Source organism: Periophthalmus magnuspinnatus, chromosome 19 (assembly GCF_009829125.3).
Source record: "Periophthalmus magnuspinnatus isolate fPerMag1 chromosome 19, fPerMag1.2.pri, whole genome shotgun sequence".
NCBI lineage: Eukaryota > Metazoa > Chordata > Actinopteri > Gobiiformes > Gobiidae > Periophthalmus > Periophthalmus magnuspinnatus.
Genome location: NC_047144.1, coordinates 7188813 through 7205571, shown reverse-complemented (window position 1 = coordinate 7205571; position 16759 = coordinate 7188813). Strand labels below are relative to the sequence as shown.

At 42.7% G+C, this 16759-nt stretch overlaps 3 protein-coding genes across 6 annotated transcripts; 1 reads left to right on the top strand and 2 right to left on the bottom strand.

The window, feature by feature from the left end:
- Positions 1–59: 59 nt before the first annotated feature.
- mto1 (mitochondrial tRNA translation optimization 1) lies at positions 60–4002 on the bottom strand. The gene is made up of 13 exons (XM_033984998.2): positions 3899–4002; positions 3485–3682; positions 3210–3409; positions 3013–3130; positions 2638–2936; positions 2446–2558; positions 2006–2196; positions 1454–1584; positions 971–1175; positions 715–886; positions 542–651; positions 309–466; positions 60–223 (listed from the first exon to the last, which is right to left on the bottom strand). Exons 2-13 carry the CDS (start codon positions 3669–3671, stop codon positions 62–64), a joined length of 2046 nt encoding a protein of 681 aa, XP_033840889.1. The 5' UTR covers positions 3672–3682; positions 3899–4002; the 3' UTR covers positions 60–61.
- Positions 4003–4281: 279 nt separating this feature from the next.
- atxn2l (ataxin 2-like) lies at positions 4282–10970 on the top strand. 4 transcript variants are annotated; one of them, XM_033984483.2, is made up of 23 exons: positions 4313–4463; positions 4968–5074; positions 5850–5889; positions 6010–6066; positions 6148–6219; positions 6341–6500; positions 6607–6728; positions 6970–7061; positions 7139–7381; positions 7486–7919; positions 8004–8090; positions 8168–8281; positions 8367–8447; positions 8525–8586; positions 8699–9015; positions 9104–9173; positions 9242–9379; positions 9468–9531; positions 9605–9925; positions 9993–10102; positions 10309–10482; positions 10580–10748; positions 10844–10970. In XM_033984483.2, exons 2-23 carry the CDS (start codon positions 5022–5024, stop codon positions 10891–10893), a joined length of 3030 nt encoding a protein of 1009 aa, XP_033840374.1. In that variant the 5' UTR covers positions 4313–4463; positions 4968–5021; the 3' UTR covers positions 10894–10970. The 4 variants fall into 4 exon arrangements, with proteins under 4 accessions (XP_033840372.1, XP_033840374.1, XP_055085594.1 ...); XM_033984481.2 differs by having other exon boundaries at positions 4282–5074; XM_055229619.1 differs by lacking the exon at positions 4968–5074 and having other exon boundaries at positions 4315–4463.
- Positions 10971–11421: 451 nt separating this feature from the next.
- adprh (ADP-ribosylarginine hydrolase) lies at positions 11422–16523 on the bottom strand. The gene is made up of 8 exons (XM_033984871.2): positions 16249–16523; positions 15868–15985; positions 15637–15745; positions 15138–15236; positions 14963–15068; positions 14380–14646; positions 14091–14305; positions 11422–11855 (listed from the first exon to the last, which is right to left on the bottom strand). The coding sequence occupies exons 1-8, from the start codon at positions 16254–16256 to the stop codon at positions 11707–11709; spliced, it is 1071 nt and encodes a 356-aa protein (XP_033840762.1). The 5' UTR covers positions 16257–16523; the 3' UTR covers positions 11422–11706.
- Between the last annotated feature and the right edge of the window lie 236 nt (positions 16524–16759).

Below are 16759 nucleotides of genomic sequence, written 5' to 3'. Positions count from 1 at the left end.
ATAAGAATGTAACAGTAATTTATTTTGTACATTTTTAAATACATCGCATTTTTTTACATACTTATTGCGTGTTTTTCAAACATATCTTCTCTCTTTCCTCTTTTTGATCTTGAAGTTGAGGCTTGTAGTTTCTCTTTTCCTTGTGGCCCGTGGGCTGGACATAGTTGAGAAGGTGTACTATTGCAGCAGGAGTAACGCCTTGTAAACGTGAAGCAGCACCAAGCTGGAACCATAAATTTGGACATATTAACTATAGATCAAAAAACAAAATACAAAAAGGATTCACATACTTTTAGGTGGACACTCACAGTGCTTGGTCGGATCCTGTCCAGTATTTCTCTGACCTCTTGAGACAGTGACACAGGCAGAGAGAGATAATCTATGTCTGGAGAGAGGACCATGCTCTCCTCTTTCTGAATCCTCTCTATCTCTTTCCTTTGTTCATCACAGTGGGGCCTGTAAACAGCTGGGGACAAAATGTGTTGTACTGTCAACTGAATTAATTAATCAAAAAACAAATTAAAAAATGTGTAGTAGTTACCTTCAATCTTGATTCTTTGAGAGAATTCTATGTAAAGCGAAAGGTGCTGTGGAAATACTGAGCATAGCATTTCATATGACACCTCACTGTACTGCAGAATTTCAATACCACTGTAAAAAATAAAGTATTTTATAATATTCAGCTAAACAAATAAATCCACAGCCATTACTCACGTCATAACGGTGCTCTTATTCTGACTCATGTTGATGTTGGGCAACTTGTGTCTCCAGCTGTGAGAAGACAGAGACAGGTCCTCAAGAGCTGCTAGTCCATCCTGGAGATGATCTCGAGCCCTCACAGCCTCTTTATACCGACGCAGGGACACACAGCCCACCTCTTCAAATCCTGACAAAAAAAAGTTGGGTTTAAACTTACTATATAATATATAATCAGATAAGACATTAAATTGGTTTAAAAAAAAATCTCTGCCTTTGAGAGTGAGACGAAGGTCTGCGTTGTCTGGCCGTAGTGATGTTCGAAACTCTGCCCGGCTGGTAAACATTCGGTATGGCTCAGTGACCCCACGACTCACCAAATCATCAATGAGAACTCCTATGTAGCTCTCAGTGCGAGACAGCACCACTGGTGGTTTGGAGAGGGCAGAGCGTGCAGCATTCACTCCAGCCCACAATCCCTACAGTGCAGTGATTGTAAATGCTTTATTTGAATATATACATGGGTGGTCAAAAATTGTAACTTTTACTTTAAAGGATAGACAATATTAATGTATATAAATATACATAAATATAGTCAGGTTTATAACTAAAGTGCAAGTAAAGTGTATAGTTATCACACTATACCTTTTACTTTAAGCTATCCTTAAAAGTACAATTTCTTTTAAAATGTAGTCATAAATTAGACTCTTTGCTACCCACTTCTGTCACTTTTAATTGAAATTTCCAAAACCACTACCTGAGCAGCAGCCTCTTCATATCCTGTTGTTCCATTGATTTGTCCTGCCAAGAAAAGCCCCTGAGTGCTTTTCACCTGTAAACTAGGGCTAAGCTGAGTGGGACACACAAAGTCATACTGTACGCCGTAACCTGTCCAAGAAGCATATGATGAATGTTAGATTGTCATGTTGCATTCACATCATTCTACAATAAGATGTCACCATTTCAGGGGGGCTAGTCTTTGGGTAATTCACTATTTCTGAAAAAAATAATCAGCAAAAAATACACACATGTTGAATGCTACAGTTCTAGTCATGTATTGGGTCCACAGCTTTGCAGAGTTAATTCCATGGGAAATTATTTTCAGCTGTGAACATTTATAGCTTTATAGCTATGAAGCTTTATAGCTCTTTAAGGTTATAGCACAAAATAATCACCTGCATTTTTGTGCAGTCAGAGAAAATATTACATTTTTCTTACAAGTTAAAAAACAAATCAGCATTACACTATGGGCTGTTTACAATGCTGTTGTAAATTTTGACTGATATTCAAGGCTGTTCAAACTGTTTACCTGGTGTGTGGATCTGAGCTCTGTGTAAGGCAGGTATCTCTCTGATGAGGCGGAGCTGCATGTCTGGTGGCATAGTCATGGACAGACCCTGAGGGTAAACCAGGTCAGAGCTCAGTCCCTCTGGCTCCAACCACACCTGATGACTCCTCCCCGGGAACCGCAGCACACGAGACTCAATTGACGGGCAATATCTGCAACGGTACATTCATTTTCTTTCAGGTTTTTGACAATAACATTTTGCAAAGTTAAAGAGGCACTAACTTTTTCTGATGGAAGATATGCAACCTACTTGTCTCCACAAAGATGTCAAAACATATCCATCTTGCATTGATTTTATTTATTACTGTGAAATATTTCAGACAAAGCAGTAACATTTCCATAGAGACAAGCTGGTGGCAGACCCTCCACATAGTGCTCCTCTAAGATATTTATATTTTGACCTGGGGCCTTTTGTGTCTTGCTGTATATGGCAATTAAGATGGAGGCTGTCATGCACCACTTGCTCAACACCAGGAGTAGTGTAGGTCAGGTAACATGGCAGCTGCTCTTCTGGCTGTAATGTTTATTTTGGAATTAAATTGCCTGAAAATAATCTTTCTTGTTGATAAATGGTTGTGCTTAGTGTGGCTTACTTTGCAGTGGGTTTGAAGATTGAGAAAGCTGAAGGGTCTTGGTTGACTGTCAGGTGGATGATAGTTAGCCTGAGAAAAATCCACAGAATCCTTAATAATCCTTGGAGGTGTGCCTGTCCGGAGTCTGCCCATTTTTAGCCCCAAAATGTCCTTCAGTGTGTGGGACAGTCCAGAAGCTGAAGGAGCATCTCCAATTCGCCCCCCAGGAGAGGTGGTACAGCCCACAAATAAGGACCCAGATAGAAAGGTGCCAGTAGTGAGAACGACAGAGCTGGCAGAGAAGGGGTGGATTCCATTAGCTGAAAAATGTCAGACTGAAAGTTAAAAAGTCACTATTCAAGAAATTGTAAATATAAACTGAAACTAAATCTGAACCTAATCGTATGCCAGTGACTTTGTGGTGACCAGGCCCTTCTGTGCTTGCTTCTGTCACCAGCAGCTCATCCACGGCACCCTCTAAAAGTGTTAATTTGGGTGTGTTCAACAACTCGGTCTGAAAATATAATTAAAACAAGTCAATTACACAATAACATAATAAGCAGGTTTGAGTGCACAGAGGCTGAAGCTGTTACCTGAATAAATTCCCTGTAACGCTGTCTGTCTAGTTGGGCCCTAGGGCCCCACACTGCTGGACCTTTCCTCTTGTTCAAGATGGAAAAATGAATTCCAGCCCAGTCTCCAGCTCTTCCACACAAGCCGTCTAACGCATCAACCTCCTTCACAAGATGGCCTTTACCTACTCCTCCAAGAGATGGATTGCAAGACAGGGCGCCTACATGGGGGTTAAAAATACAATTTGTACCATAACCAAAAATACACAGTTAAATAAGTGACCCCTGTATCTCACCAATGGTTGATATTTTTTGTGTGACCAGAAGTGTTTCAGCACCCAGTCTGGCAGCTGCTGCAGCAGCTTCTGTGCCTGCATGGCCCCCTCCCACCACAATAACATCATAGTGCTGTGTGGCCAGGTGACTGGAGTGTCTACAAATCAGGGAGGCACATCTCAGGGAGGCAAGTTTCTTCATGAGCATGTGGCATAGACCTGCAAAAAATAAAACAGAAGTGGTAGATTTGTAAATATTGTAGAGCTTTCGTATGTTGTACTCATTCACATTGATTTAAACCCTGACATTTCGTAAACCTACATTTGATATAGGCCTATAAACCCACATGCAAACTTGCTCTAAACCAAGTTAACATAATATAGCAGCAATGCCATTTGTATGTGAAGCTTCAACGCTGATATTCAGAGACTTACTTATTCAGAATCACATTGAGAAGTCTGGTTTTGCCTTCAAACTCACTGGCTGTGACGCGGATGTACTACAAGGAGGTTGCCATATTGACCTCAGATTACAACCGTAATGACCACATTATAAGCGCACCAGGATATTGAATACTTTTTATTATTGTTCTTTTATTTTGTGGCAAGAATATGAACAACATGTGATATAAATATACTCTAACAATTGACGTTCTTACTTCTACTTCGTCCCCAAACAAGTGCAGTTGATTGCGCTTCGTGTGCCACGTGTACTGGCCGGCTGCATCAAGTCATCTCTTCTGTCAGTGCATTTATTTATACGTATAACACATAAATGTCTATATAAATCAGAATAGTGTCACGGTGATTCTTGAGTGCATAGGGACGATAGGGACATTTTGAGGAGTGGGTCAAAGGCGGACGTGAACGCCCCCTCCCCCTTCTGCCTTGTGCCGGTTGGCAGTGTGCAACGCGCGGATTGAGTCAAGCAAACCTACCGAGAGGTGGTGTTGACCGACCGCAGCAGGTTTTCTACAAGAAACCTTAAAGCTAAAACTTTGTAAGTTAACAAACAGCAACTCTATGAAGTTAGTTTTTAAAATAGCAGCCACGGACATCAGAGTCAAGGCAACAAGACAGGCTGAGGAAAGTAAATCCATGAAATCTAGCGCCTGGAGCAAGAGTAAGGATCAAAGCTAATGCTAATACGGATAAGCTAGCTCAAGCTACTGCTAAATAATATACCGAAACTTGCGATATTTTTTAGGACTTATCTGACAGAACAATAACCGGAATAGACTTTTGAGTCGCTTAATCAAGGAGTATTTTATCTTTATATAGATCTCTGGATTTTGCTTTTGCATTTTAGGCCACAGGCGACCCATATTGAGGTTGTAGCATTAGCTTTAGCATCTGTGTTAGTGGGTTGACGCCGGTTCAGTCGTAAATCCGTATATCTAACTCTACGAGAGCCTACAAAAACTTCTTATAGGTGACTAGTTGGTGTTAAATAGGTTAGCTTAAAGTTGTTGCTTTCTAAGCATCAATGCTAAAACAACAACAGACTCCTGGTTCAGGCGGGAGAAAGACGTCAAACGGAACCACAAATCCGGCTGGGATGTCTACCCCTGTCAGCGGCGGGAACAGTGGCAATAGGACGCCCGCAGGGAGGTAAGCAACTCTGGATTCTTCTTGTAAGACAGTCCGGGGATTGTCTTGTGACCCGGAGGCCTACCGGTTAGACGCTTTGCTCTCAGTGGGCGTGGTTGTCAAAATGACTTTACTCTGAGCCAATGAGGTTGGGTTTAACTTGATTGACAACGAAATGGAACCAATAATCAAGAATACTGGGCTGATAACAAATACAAGAGGAGGACTCTTATAGCAAATGCTAAAGTAACGAGATCATAAATAAAAGGCATTTGAAGTTAATTCTTCTATTGAGTATTGCGAAACATGATCATGGCTAAGAATAAAAACAGCTCTCCTCCACATCGTAGGTAAGACCTGACTTGTACGTGAGATCTTTGTTTGTATAACACACTGTCCCGTTTGGTCTTTATCTAAGACGGACCGTGTTTACCAAGCTGTTGTGAGTCCGCTCAGGCTTTGTTTTGAAACATGTCATAGACGAGGACCTTTCGCAGCTAATAAACCAATAATAACGACATCATACATTTAATGCAGTGTATTGTTCGATGCCCATCATATCCGCTCAGATTTTAGTTGTTTGACGCACACGTCTATTTAACTTTTAGCTAATAACACGTGGATTTCCAATGAAGTAATTTCGAATTTTGATTTGTTATGTATGGATTTCACACAAGTAGACGTAAACAAAACTCCTGTATAAATGGATAGAAAATACTGGTTTGTTAAACAAGCTACAAAACAAGTTATTCTTCTATTTCAAAGCTGACAAACATGTTTACTCTTTCTTCCATAGGAACAGAAATTCAGCAAAACCCTCCTTTCAGTCATCTTCTGTAAGTACATCATTTATTTAACCATAATTCAGAACATTTAAGTGATACATTTTCATAGCTATGCAGCACATCTAATGCCTTCTATCTGATTGTTTGTGGCCTTTTCCTCCCAATTAATAGGTATTTGAGGGTGTTTACAATAATGCCAGAATGCTTCATTTTCTCACAGCAGTTGTGGTGAGTCTGAACACATTTTGTCTAAAGAAAATAGATATTTCTAAACACAAATTTCACTGTAGCTCTTAATTTGTTTCACAGGGCTCCACTTGTGACATTAGAGTCAAGAATGGCAGTGTGTTTGAAGGCATTTTCAAAACCCTTAGTTCTCGAGTGAGTAGCACTTTCAGTGGCATGCTGTTGCTATGCTAGTTTGTGTTGGACAGGTTTTCACTGTACACATTTATAGTACTGTAAATGTGCTAATTTGTACTGACCGATTGGTTTTCTTCAGTGTGAGCTAGCTGTGGATGCTGTACATAAACGCTCGGAAGACGAGGGTTCCACATCAACTCCTCCCCGAAGAGAAGACATCACTGACACCATGATCTTCAGCCCTCAAGACCTAGTCACGATGATCTGCAGAGACGTGGATCTCAACTATGCCACACGAGGTATACAATACAACCATTTACCTTTTTATAATGTTTTAAGGGATTATTGATTGTGTGCTGCTTTTTAAAATTTATTTAATTTTTCCAAATTGCATTTGTGCTGTAGATACCTTCACAGACACCGCTATCAGCTCCACTCGCGTCAATGGAGAGCACAAAGAAAAGGTTTTACAAAGATGGGACGCTGGAGACAATAACGGAGAGAGTTACGACCTTGAAAACGACGCTGTGAGTTCACAAAAAACTCTGTAGTATATGTTTATCCACAGCTGGGTATAAATCCTACCCAGGCCCTTAGATACATGATGATCTTTTATTGAATATATGTGGTGCTCTATAATATTATCTATGGATGATCTATTGAAAATAGAAACAGAAACTTTAGATCCACAGTATTTATTAGCAAATGTAAACATATTAATACCCAATATGCTGGCACATTTAATGTAGTGATCCATTATTCACACAGTCTAATGGATGGGATGCCAACGAGATGTTTCGTTACAATGAAGTAAAGTATGGAGTCACATCAACATATGATTCCAGCCTCTCAATGTATACGTAAGTTCTATTTACATCATTCATAATTTTCTTTTCTGTAAAAAAAAGTTTGTCATATAATAAGCATGTATTGGCAGTGTTCCTCTAGAAAGAGGGAACTCTGAGGTTTTTCGTCAAAGAGAGGCTCGTGCTGCTCGTCTTGCCAGTGAGATTGAGTCCAGTCCTCAGTATCGCCATCGTGTCAGCCTCGAAAATGACGAAGGAAAGAGTGAGGAAGATAAGTACAGCTCCGTGGCGAGAGAGGGCAATGATCGGGAGAGGGGTCGAGAGAGCCCCCGAGAGCGCGAACGGGGAAGAGACAGTCCTGGAGCAAGTAGCAGGTATTATTTTATTACTGTTAAGTATTCCTACAACATATGAAAATTGTAATGTGTACTAAATATTAAAGTCTACCAAGTACTGAGGCAATTCTCGGGCCCAACAGGGAGGGCAAGTACATCCCACTGCACCAGCGCCAGAGGGAAATGAACCGTGATCGGGACAGAACTGGTGGGCCTCCATCTCATCGTGGAGGTTACCGCTCCACCCCTCCATCCTCTTCCTCATCTTCTCCCAGACCCCCATTACCTTCAGCCACAGGCCCGCAACCTGGCACCTCCCCCTCAGAGAGGAGTAGCCCTTTGTCAGGTCGTGGTGGGGCCTATGCACCGCACCATCCTCAGGGCAGTCCCAGCCCAGGCCCTGGCTCTGGACCTGCCAGTCCTTACACTCCTGCTTCACCTGGAGGACCTGCGCCCTCCACACCCACTACTACCGCCCCCTCCCCGGCCAGCCCTCCTGCCCCCCACACAAACACAGTTCCTCATTCCCACTCACTTCCTCACTCACTGTCGGACGCTGGTCGGCCCGTCAATGGAGGTAAGGCTCTAGATAAGTTTTCAACAGTGGCTGAGTTTAAGTTTTAATCAGTTATTGTATTATAAATTCATTTGATTTCTTCAGTGTCTGCAAGAACCTCTCCCAAAGCCCAAAGACCTCCGCAGCCCGGTCGATCAGGTCGCACTCCAAATTCTCACTCTCAGTCAACAGGTACAGGTCTCTCTCTGTGCAGCCTCTATCTTTTAATATTAACTCACCAACAGTTTTTTCCGTTTGTGCTTTTGCAGCTTCTCGCTCTCCTAAATCGGGATCCTCACAGGACACACCGTATTTAGACACATCATCTGTTTCATTGCCTGCCCAGAAGACATCAGGTCCTGCGCCTCTCTTCCCTGTAGATGGTATGGAATTATTCTGATTAAAACAATGACTTGGTTATGTAAATCGGTCAATAGTTGAAATGTAACAAGGCGTTTGTCTGTGCAGTGAATGAGATCCTGTGTGCAGCTGCAAAGGAACGCTCTGCTGAGAGTCCAAGCAGCACAGACGAGAGCAAAAGTACTAAAGGTTTGCGTTGAAGAAATAATCAATTTTAAATTGCATTAACCTCATGGTCAAATATTGACGTTTTATTTCTTTATCAGCTCCATCTATTCAACAAAGGTCGCAAATTGAGGAGCTGCGCAAATTTGGCAAAGAATTTAGGGTATGAGCTGAAGCTTCATGTGGTACTTGAGGAAATCTCGTCTTAAGACTGAGTGTAGATTTTAACCCATTGTTTCTTTTGTCTTGTTCTTGACTTTTTTTTTTTCTTACAGCTACAAGCAAGTGGTGGCAGCTCTCCTGGTTCACCTGCCACAGCGACCCCTCCAACTGGGACTGATGTTAGCCAATCCAGTACAGGAAAGTCTCAACCAGACACACCCACTGAGCCCAAATCTCAGATGCCTGCATCCCAACCACAATCACAAGCTTCCCCAGTCCCATCCGAAGAACCTAAAGACACTGCTGCTACTTCCGGCGTCACAATGACCACCGGCTCTGACAGGCAGTCACCCGCCACTCCTCAGCCCGCCAGAACCCCTGGAAGTGATGAGGGCAGGTCTGATCCAGAGCGCACAGATGGAGTGACTGAGTAAGTAATTATCACCCTACTGCGCAAAATGCCACACATCCCTTCTACCGCATATAGAATAATGTATTTTTTTCTCTAAATATTTTAGTCAAGTAAAGAAATCCACATTAAATCCCAATGCTAAGGAGTTCAACCCCATTAAAACACAAATGCCTATGGTAAGTATCTTTGCAAGTGGAAAAAGTTAAAAATGATCTTGAAGTCAAATAAACTGCCTGCATTTCAGACAAAGCCAAACACAGCACCAACGCCTCCTCGGCCCACACCCCCAAGTCCTGGGTTCCTGCCGCATCCTGCTGCAGGACAAGGACAACTGTACAACTCTCCCTACCTCTCCTATGTCTCTCAGATCCACTCTGTACCGGTACATACATAAAGTTTCCTCAAGACAACATACAGACAAATGACAGTGCACTTCTTTAACAAGTCATATTCATCGATTTGTTTTACAGGCACCACAAATGTATCAGTACACTATGTCAACAGTCAACCAAGGGAAATACACCAGGACCAAAGGTAATGTGTTGAAAAAACATTTTCAATATCTGCTTCTTTGTCTCATAATTCTTAATTTTATAATTGTGTCCAGGCTCAGTTGTGGCTCCACGCTCAGATCACACAGCATCCGCGACCCCCCTAATTCAGCCTGCTTCAGCCGCAGGGGCACCTCTGGTGGCATCTCCATACCCTCAGTCCTACCTCCAGTACAACCCACAGCAGTACGGGCAGCAGCAGGTCATCCAAACCATGTCGCCGTATGCGGGTCAGCACATGTACCCCATGTTACAAGGAGGAGCCCGCATGATTGGACAAGGTGGAGGTCCACACGCACAAGCCTTGGGCCCGCCAGGTGCCCCTCAGTTCGCTACCCAAGGAGAGGGTCCTCAGGGTCCACAGCAAGGCATTTATGGTGTGTAGGGATAAAGTAGTATCTTTGTTTTGAATTATTTTGGCTAACACATTTTATCTCTATAAAGCGCCACAATCCTTTCCTCACCATTCGGGTTCAGTGCATCAGCCACAGCCTTCTAGTACCCCAACAGGAAACCAGGCCCCACCCCAACATGCTGCTCCCAGCCCTGGACAGGTAAAACATTCAGATATGATTCAGATATGACTGGCCAGTTTGGTCTGTTCACATCTGCATACAGGATTTGAATAGGAAACAATTAAAGCCTTTACTAAAAATATTCTTTTAGCCTAACGTGCAATAATTCTTCGCTCATCTGTGCAGTACATTGTGACTGTGTTCTGTGTTCTACTACTGTGTCTTTGTTCTTGTATTCATTTCAGAATGCCCAGTCTGCTCCTCAGCCCCAGTCCCTGTACCACTCCGGTCCCCTCTCAGCACCCACCCCTCCCAACATGCCCCCGGGTCACACATCTCCACAAGGATCCTACCCCATTCAGGGCTACAGCATTCACCAAGGCATCCCCCCCACATACCCTCTGGGCCAGATAGCGCAGGTATGATTATTATTCTTATTGAATTAACCATATTTGTTTTCTGTCTATACAAAATGCAACTATTTTTTCCAAATACTGACACTACTTTGTTGTTCAGGCACATGTACAAGGAGCCATGTCAGGCCCTCATCATTCTGGCAGCCACGGACAGCCTCAGTTAGTAATGCTGCCTCCTCCTCAGCAAGGTCCTGGTGCAGTGCCCCAGCACCCACAGCATGGACCCCAGCAAGGAGCACATCAACATTTCTACATAGGGCATCCACAAGGTAAGAACTACTACTACTAACCAAATAAGAACATTTGAGCATCAGTGTTTCATAAAATACCATCAGTGTTTCATAAATGTTTTCTTTTCCCACAGCAATGCAGGTACAGACACACCCACCTCAGTTTCATCCATCTGGAAACTGAATCCTCCTTTCCAACCCAACCAAAACTGTCCCTGGAATGAGCCCTGACAACAACCCTCTGCCCACTGGATGTGAGGCAAGACCAAGCACCAACTCGTACTAAACCAGTATGACAGGACAGTACCAATAGGGAGGAGGACCCCTTATCAAGCACCTTATTGTTCTGCTGTAACATTTCATCAGTCCAAATCTCAATCTCATGAAAGGATTACCTTTCTGATGCTGATGAAGAAGATGGCAGACAACATCCTGCTCTCCTCTCCAATTCCCCCTTTGAGAAGCATGAGGCACCACAGCCGACCACACGATGCAAAAACATGTTTGTAAGAACAAAGAAAACGAAAAACTGAGGCGCTCTACAACACAAAAGAAAGGATTTGAAGAGGAGAGGGGATTTTTAGCATTTTTTAATTAGTTCTGTAGTTAAAAAACACCCCATCACCCCTCTCTGTAGGAAATTAAAAAAATAAAACGGACAAGACCAAAAAAAAAAACAAAAAAAAACTACATTGACAAAAAATAAAGTTTAACTCAACTACACATTTGTTTATTTTACTTGTTAATTGTCTGTGGTACTAGTTAACACTCATTTGTCCACATTTGCTATAATTATATAGTCTGGCAAAACAAGATAATTAACCTCCAGAAATTTCCCACACATTCTCATTATCTTGGAGTACTACCTGTGTAGTATTGTAAGTGGTCACTAGAGGGACCTCTAGTGACACAAGCATCATCTGGGTCAGTGGGATGTGGGGTTGCTTATGTCATTTGGCTTAGTTTTTGTGGTTTGGTGTAATCCTTAGTGTGACTGTCAGTGTGTCAAGGCATACAGCTGCTCCCCACATTTCTCCAGCCGGCCCCTGTACTCCAGATTGGCATAATTTCCTTCAGGGACCCCCTCTGTGCCATATAGGATGCCCCAACAGCAGCAGGCAATCACAGCTGTGCTATCGCTGTCACCTACAGAACAGAAACATTAGGAACTTTATGAATGGAGTAGCATAATCTATGCAAAAACTAGACTAAGTCAGAGGGCCTGTGCCTAATTTCAAACCATGAGTTCATTAGTTTGAACTTATAGCTTGCAGTTGCAAATGATATTTTTCTCTTGAAAACGGACCTTGACAGAGAATCGAGTGTCTGAGGTAAGGCTGTTTTATAGTCCAGTGTCAAGCCCCGCTCAGCTGAGAGCTGACGTCCTGACACAAACCTGAACCTAATGAGCTTATGCAGAGGTAGTCAGGGTTCACGGGGTTGTGGGAATCCAAATGATTAATTTGCATTAATTATTTGTTTTTTTATTTACTGTGACAAGAAATCATTAAGCTCATATTCAGGTAGTTCTGAGACAAACTAGCTGTGCTGAGCTGTTTTAATCATTTGTCCATATAGTTTATGGATCAACCAATCACAGACAATTTGAGGCATAGTAATTTTTTGGTAGAGGAGCATGCACGTGGCACAGCAAACACTGCAAGCATTCTGACTGGCCAGCGAGTGGGTCAGGGATGTGTGAGGAACATCTTTGTAACAATGACCCCGATTCAATGAAAAAGGGTGACCCTGGCTTCTGTATTGGTGTAACTATTATTATTATTTTAGTCTCAAGTTTTTTTTAAATTAGCATCTTTTACCATACAGTGCATGATGTATGGAGCATTTATCTTTACACCAAGTTCCAAATTATTATGCAAATTGTGTTGCATAGTGTCATGAAGGTAAATTATTTTGTTTTCCAGTGAAACTCATGGATAGTATTGTCTCAGGGCTCTTTGGGTCAGAGAAGTCAATCTCAGACACCTTTGCCAATTAGTTTGCCAGGTAAGTCCAATTAATGGAAAAACTATTAAGACGATCCACATTATTAAGCAGACCACCATTTTCAAGCAATATGGGAAAGAAAAAATCGAGTGCTGAAAAGCTTGAAATACTTGAATACCTTGGATGAGGTATGAAAACCTTTGATATTTCACAAAAACGTATGTGTGATCATCATACTATTAAGAGATTTGTAGCTGATTCAGAGCACAAACAGATTTGTGCAGATAAAGCCACAATGAGGAAGCTTTCTGCCAGACAAATACCGATTAAGAGAGCAGCTGCTAAAATGCCATTACAAAGCAGCAAACTGATATTTGAAGCTGCTGGTGCCTCTGGAATCCCATGAAGATCAAGATGTAGGATCCCCCAGAAGCTTGCAGTTATGCTTAAACTTTCTATTCAGCCACCCTTAACCAATGCTCACAAACAGAAACGGCTTCAGTGGGCCCAGGACTACATGAAGACTCATTTTCAAACAGTCTTGATCACTGATGAGTGTCGTGCAACCCTGAATGGTCCAGCTGGATGGAGTGGTGGACGGCCACCATGGTCAGCCCCTTTAGGGTCCCTGAAGGTGTGAAAATGACCTCTGTAAAATATGAGGAGTTTCTGACTGACCACGTTCTTCCATGGTACAAAAAGAAGAATCAGCTTCATGCAGGACAATGCACCATCGCAGGCTCCAAGGAATACCTCTGTATCATTGGCTGCTATGGGCATAAAAGAAGAGGACCTCATGGTGTGGCCCCCATCCTCCCCTGACCTCAACCCTATTGAGAACTTTTGGAGAATCCTCAAGCAAAATATCTATGAGGACAGGAGGCAGCTCACAAACAGCAGCTCTGGGAGGCTATTCTGACATCCTGAGAAGAAATTCAAGCAGAAACTCTCAAGTTCAATGGATGCAAGAATTGTGAAGCTCCTATCAAATAAGGGGCCCTATGTTAAAATGTAACTTGACCTGTTAAGATGTTTTGATTGCTTCTAACTGAAAAATAATCAAATTACCATTTTACAGTTCTTTACAACAATAACATAGTTTGAAACTCCGTTGTGCATAATAATTTGGAAAAGTGCATTTTAAGTTTTGGGAAAAATCCTGTTATCATTGTAAGGTTTGTTCAATAACATTCAAATTGTACTCTAAAGGTTGATGACTTGAAAATTACGATGACATGTCATGTCATTTATATTGACAATTTGGTAAAATCTGAGAAAAATATCTTTTGCATAATAATTTGGAACGCAGTGTATAAATTAAAGTCAGATACAGACACTATAATCTGCCAGCAGAGACCTAATATGTTATAACAACCACTTAAGTAAAGCCTTTAAAAAAGTCAACTTGAGCTCTGGGAAAGATGTGTTGCTTACCACCATGAAAAGCTGCCCTGTTCATAAGCTCCTCCCAGTCTGCTCCTGCCCCCAGTAAGGCATCATATGCGATCATTGGCGCATCGTGACCACTGCGTCCTGCCCATCCTTTCAAACTAAAGCTCTTGTAGGCTTCATCTCTCTCAGCAGGACCATACGAATCAGGCCAAATTACAGGTCCCACCCCATTCGACAGTCCACGCAGATCTAGGTACCTGTGAAAAAAGGTGTAAACATAGCAGATACCTTTAAACACTAAATCGCATTAGTCCAAACCCAACAGTCTTACCACTGCCACTTCTCACTAAAGTAGTCCCAGTCTTTCACTGTCTCTTCCACAGCAAACTCCCGGCCCAGAACAAAGCTCTTTGCGATTGGACAGGCTTCATTGATCAGGCCTAGACCCCAAGTCGTGATTGGTCGTCTCTGGACGGCGTATGCTGTGAACAGGGCAGCAGCAACAGCGCCCAGGAAGCCTGTGGGGTGAGGATGGGTCATTCTGCCTGTCTCTACGGCAACCGCCACCAATGATAACAGCTGGTCGGGTTTGGGATACCTGTTGGGTATTGGCAGCATGCAAGAATCCAACATGATCAACAAAAGAAATGGGCATGTCATGTGTTTTAATTACATTCTTGGCTATTTAATTGCTTTCTGCAAGATGTTCATTAATGAATGGTGGCATAGCTTGTGATTATAGGTGCCTAAAGTTTAAAGTCTGATGTAATATCTCATTAGCTGCTTGCCATAAAGATTGGACTTGACCCCAAATAACTGAAATAAGCAAGTAAAACAAGTCATGTTAAGATTTAGAATTGGCAAAATTTTGTGAATCAAACAACAGCTTCACAGAAATAAATTGTTAAACTTACCGTAAGCCAATACACATAGATCTCATAGCAGCTCCACAGCCTGTCCCATCAGGGTTATAGGCCACACGGTAGCCCCCTTCCTCCCCCGGCTTTAACTGAGATACCCCTGGATAAAGTTAGATGATTTTAAAACACATTACATGGGTTTGATTTTCCATGAGAAAAATATTCTTACCAAGGATGCTTGAAGGTCCTGGTTTCCTTCCGTCCATGTCCTTCATGCCCTCCACATACCGAGCGGCCACATCGTGCAGCAGCTCTTCTCCTACTTTACCTGCAAACAATGTAAACTGTTTAGTTAATAGGCCTAATATAGATCATCGACAGACAACTCGTTTTTGATTGATGTAAAGTAATTTTGAAATAGAAATATTTTCTTTTATTATTTGCAGAATTCTAAGTCTGCATACTAAGTAGGAAATGCTGACTGTCTGTAGTCAGCTTGGATTTCAGTGGTGTCCAAACAACTCAAATGTAGAAAACTAAAAGAGAACATGGTAAATTGTTTAGGGTTTCATCTATAACTGCAAGTTTTAATCTTTTTGCTGATAGCAGAAAAGCCTCTAGCTCAAAGTTAAGTTATTTTAATTTGTGTTACAAGGAGGAAGGAAAACTGCTTCTATTAAAATAAACTTTGAGTTGGCAAGTACCCTAACCCAGCATTTTGCCCTCACCAGTTGCTAAACCTTCAGCGGTGGCCAGATGTAGAACAGTGTCATCGCTCACAGGCCAGTCTGGGAGCTCAGCCTTGATGTTCTTCAACCCACCAAGCTCCTGCAACTTCTACAAAGACAAATGGGACGCTTCAAGCATCTTATTAGGTTTTCATATACAGGAGACATTATTAAACCTGCGTTCACTGATAGGAGCCCTCATAACTGCCGTGGGATGAGCGCTGCCCTGACCTGGTGGATGGCTGGTCCAGACTCGTTGTACTCCCAGAGCTGGTTCCTGTATCCCAGAGCATCCCCGGCGCCACTCAGCAGCATGGCGGCTTTGTAGTGCTCCAGTGAGGCAGGTGTGCTGGGGACACAAAACTTTTACAAAGAACACTTTTCATAATCATATTTGTTTGAACTAAAGTTGCACATAAACATAGTTAGCATAGAGGCTATTAATCTGTTTTGGTTGAACACAGCAATGTAGACAAGCCCTTGGATGAAGCAGAGATGACCCACACAGACCCAGGTCCTGATTTGTGCAGTGACTCCAGTCTTGATTCTTCTTTGACACCATTTGCTACTTGCTATGTGGCTACAACCAACCCCGCAGACTGCAGCTCTCACCGGTTCATCGCGGCGGTCTGTCCCTCAGACCGACTCCTCCAAGCGGCGACAGGCTTTACCGGACACCGGTGCTTCGACACGAGTATGCTCCAACACAGACTCACTCCAACACAGACTCACTCCACAGACTCACTCCACACAGGCTCACTCCACACAGGCTCACTCCACACAGGCTCACTCCACACAGGTTCACTCCACAGGCTCACTCCACACAGGCTCACTCCACAGACTCACACAGTTTCGTGCTGTTCGGTGGGTCGCACACGGCACTCGGTGCTTGGGGCTATAAAAAGCATCAGTGAGGCAACCCACCCCTGCGTCGCGCCTTTGAGCTCATAAATCACATAAAAATTACAATAATTTACTTTGGCTCATGAATAATTTTAACTAGATTTATTATTTGAGTGCTGCAGCAGGGTTTAAGATGTTTGTTAAAGTTTGGCAATAAGACTGCTGCCTGCCTATGACCTTTCACAGAATGAGCTCAAGAAACTTTGTTTACTCTCCATTT

What these genes read in the sequence shown, in the direction of transcription:
- atxn2l (XM_033984481.2), top strand. Translation starts at nt 4,950, where the DNA reads ATGCTAAAACAACAACAGACTCCTGGTTCAGGCGGGAGAAAGACGTCA. An exon ending in CCTCCTTTCAGTCATCTTCT is followed by an intron (nt 5,890 to 6,009) that starts GTAAGTACATCA and finishes CCCAATTAATAG; the next exon opens with GTATTTGAGGGTGTTTACAA. An exon ending in CTCAGATCCACTCTGTACCG is followed by an intron (nt 9,380 to 9,467) that starts GTACATACATAA and finishes TTTGTTTTACAG; the next exon opens with GCACCACAAATGTATCAGTA.
- adprh (XM_033984871.2), bottom strand. An exon ending in TCTATGTGTATTGGCTTACG is followed by an intron (nt 14,647 to 14,962) that starts GTAAGTTTAACA and finishes AATACCCAACAG; the next exon opens with GTATCCCAAACCCGACCAGC. An exon ending in CAGGGCAGCTTTTCATGGTG is followed by an intron (nt 11,856 to 14,090) that starts GTAAGCAACACA and finishes TCTGTTCTGTAG; the next exon opens with GTGACAGCGATAGCACAGCT.
- mto1 (XM_033984998.2), bottom strand. Translation starts at nt 3,671, where the DNA reads ATGCTCATGAAGAAACTTGCCTCCCTGAGATGTGCCTCCCTGATTTGT. An exon ending in AGCTCAGATCCACACACCAG is followed by an intron (nt 1,585 to 2,005) that starts GTAAACAGTTTG and finishes CTTCTTGGACAG; the next exon opens with GTTACGGCGTACAGTATGAC. An exon ending in ACAGGATCCGACCAAGCACT is followed by an intron (nt 224 to 308) that starts GTGAGTGTCCAC and finishes TTATGGTTCCAG; the next exon opens with CTTGGTGCTGCTTCACGTTT.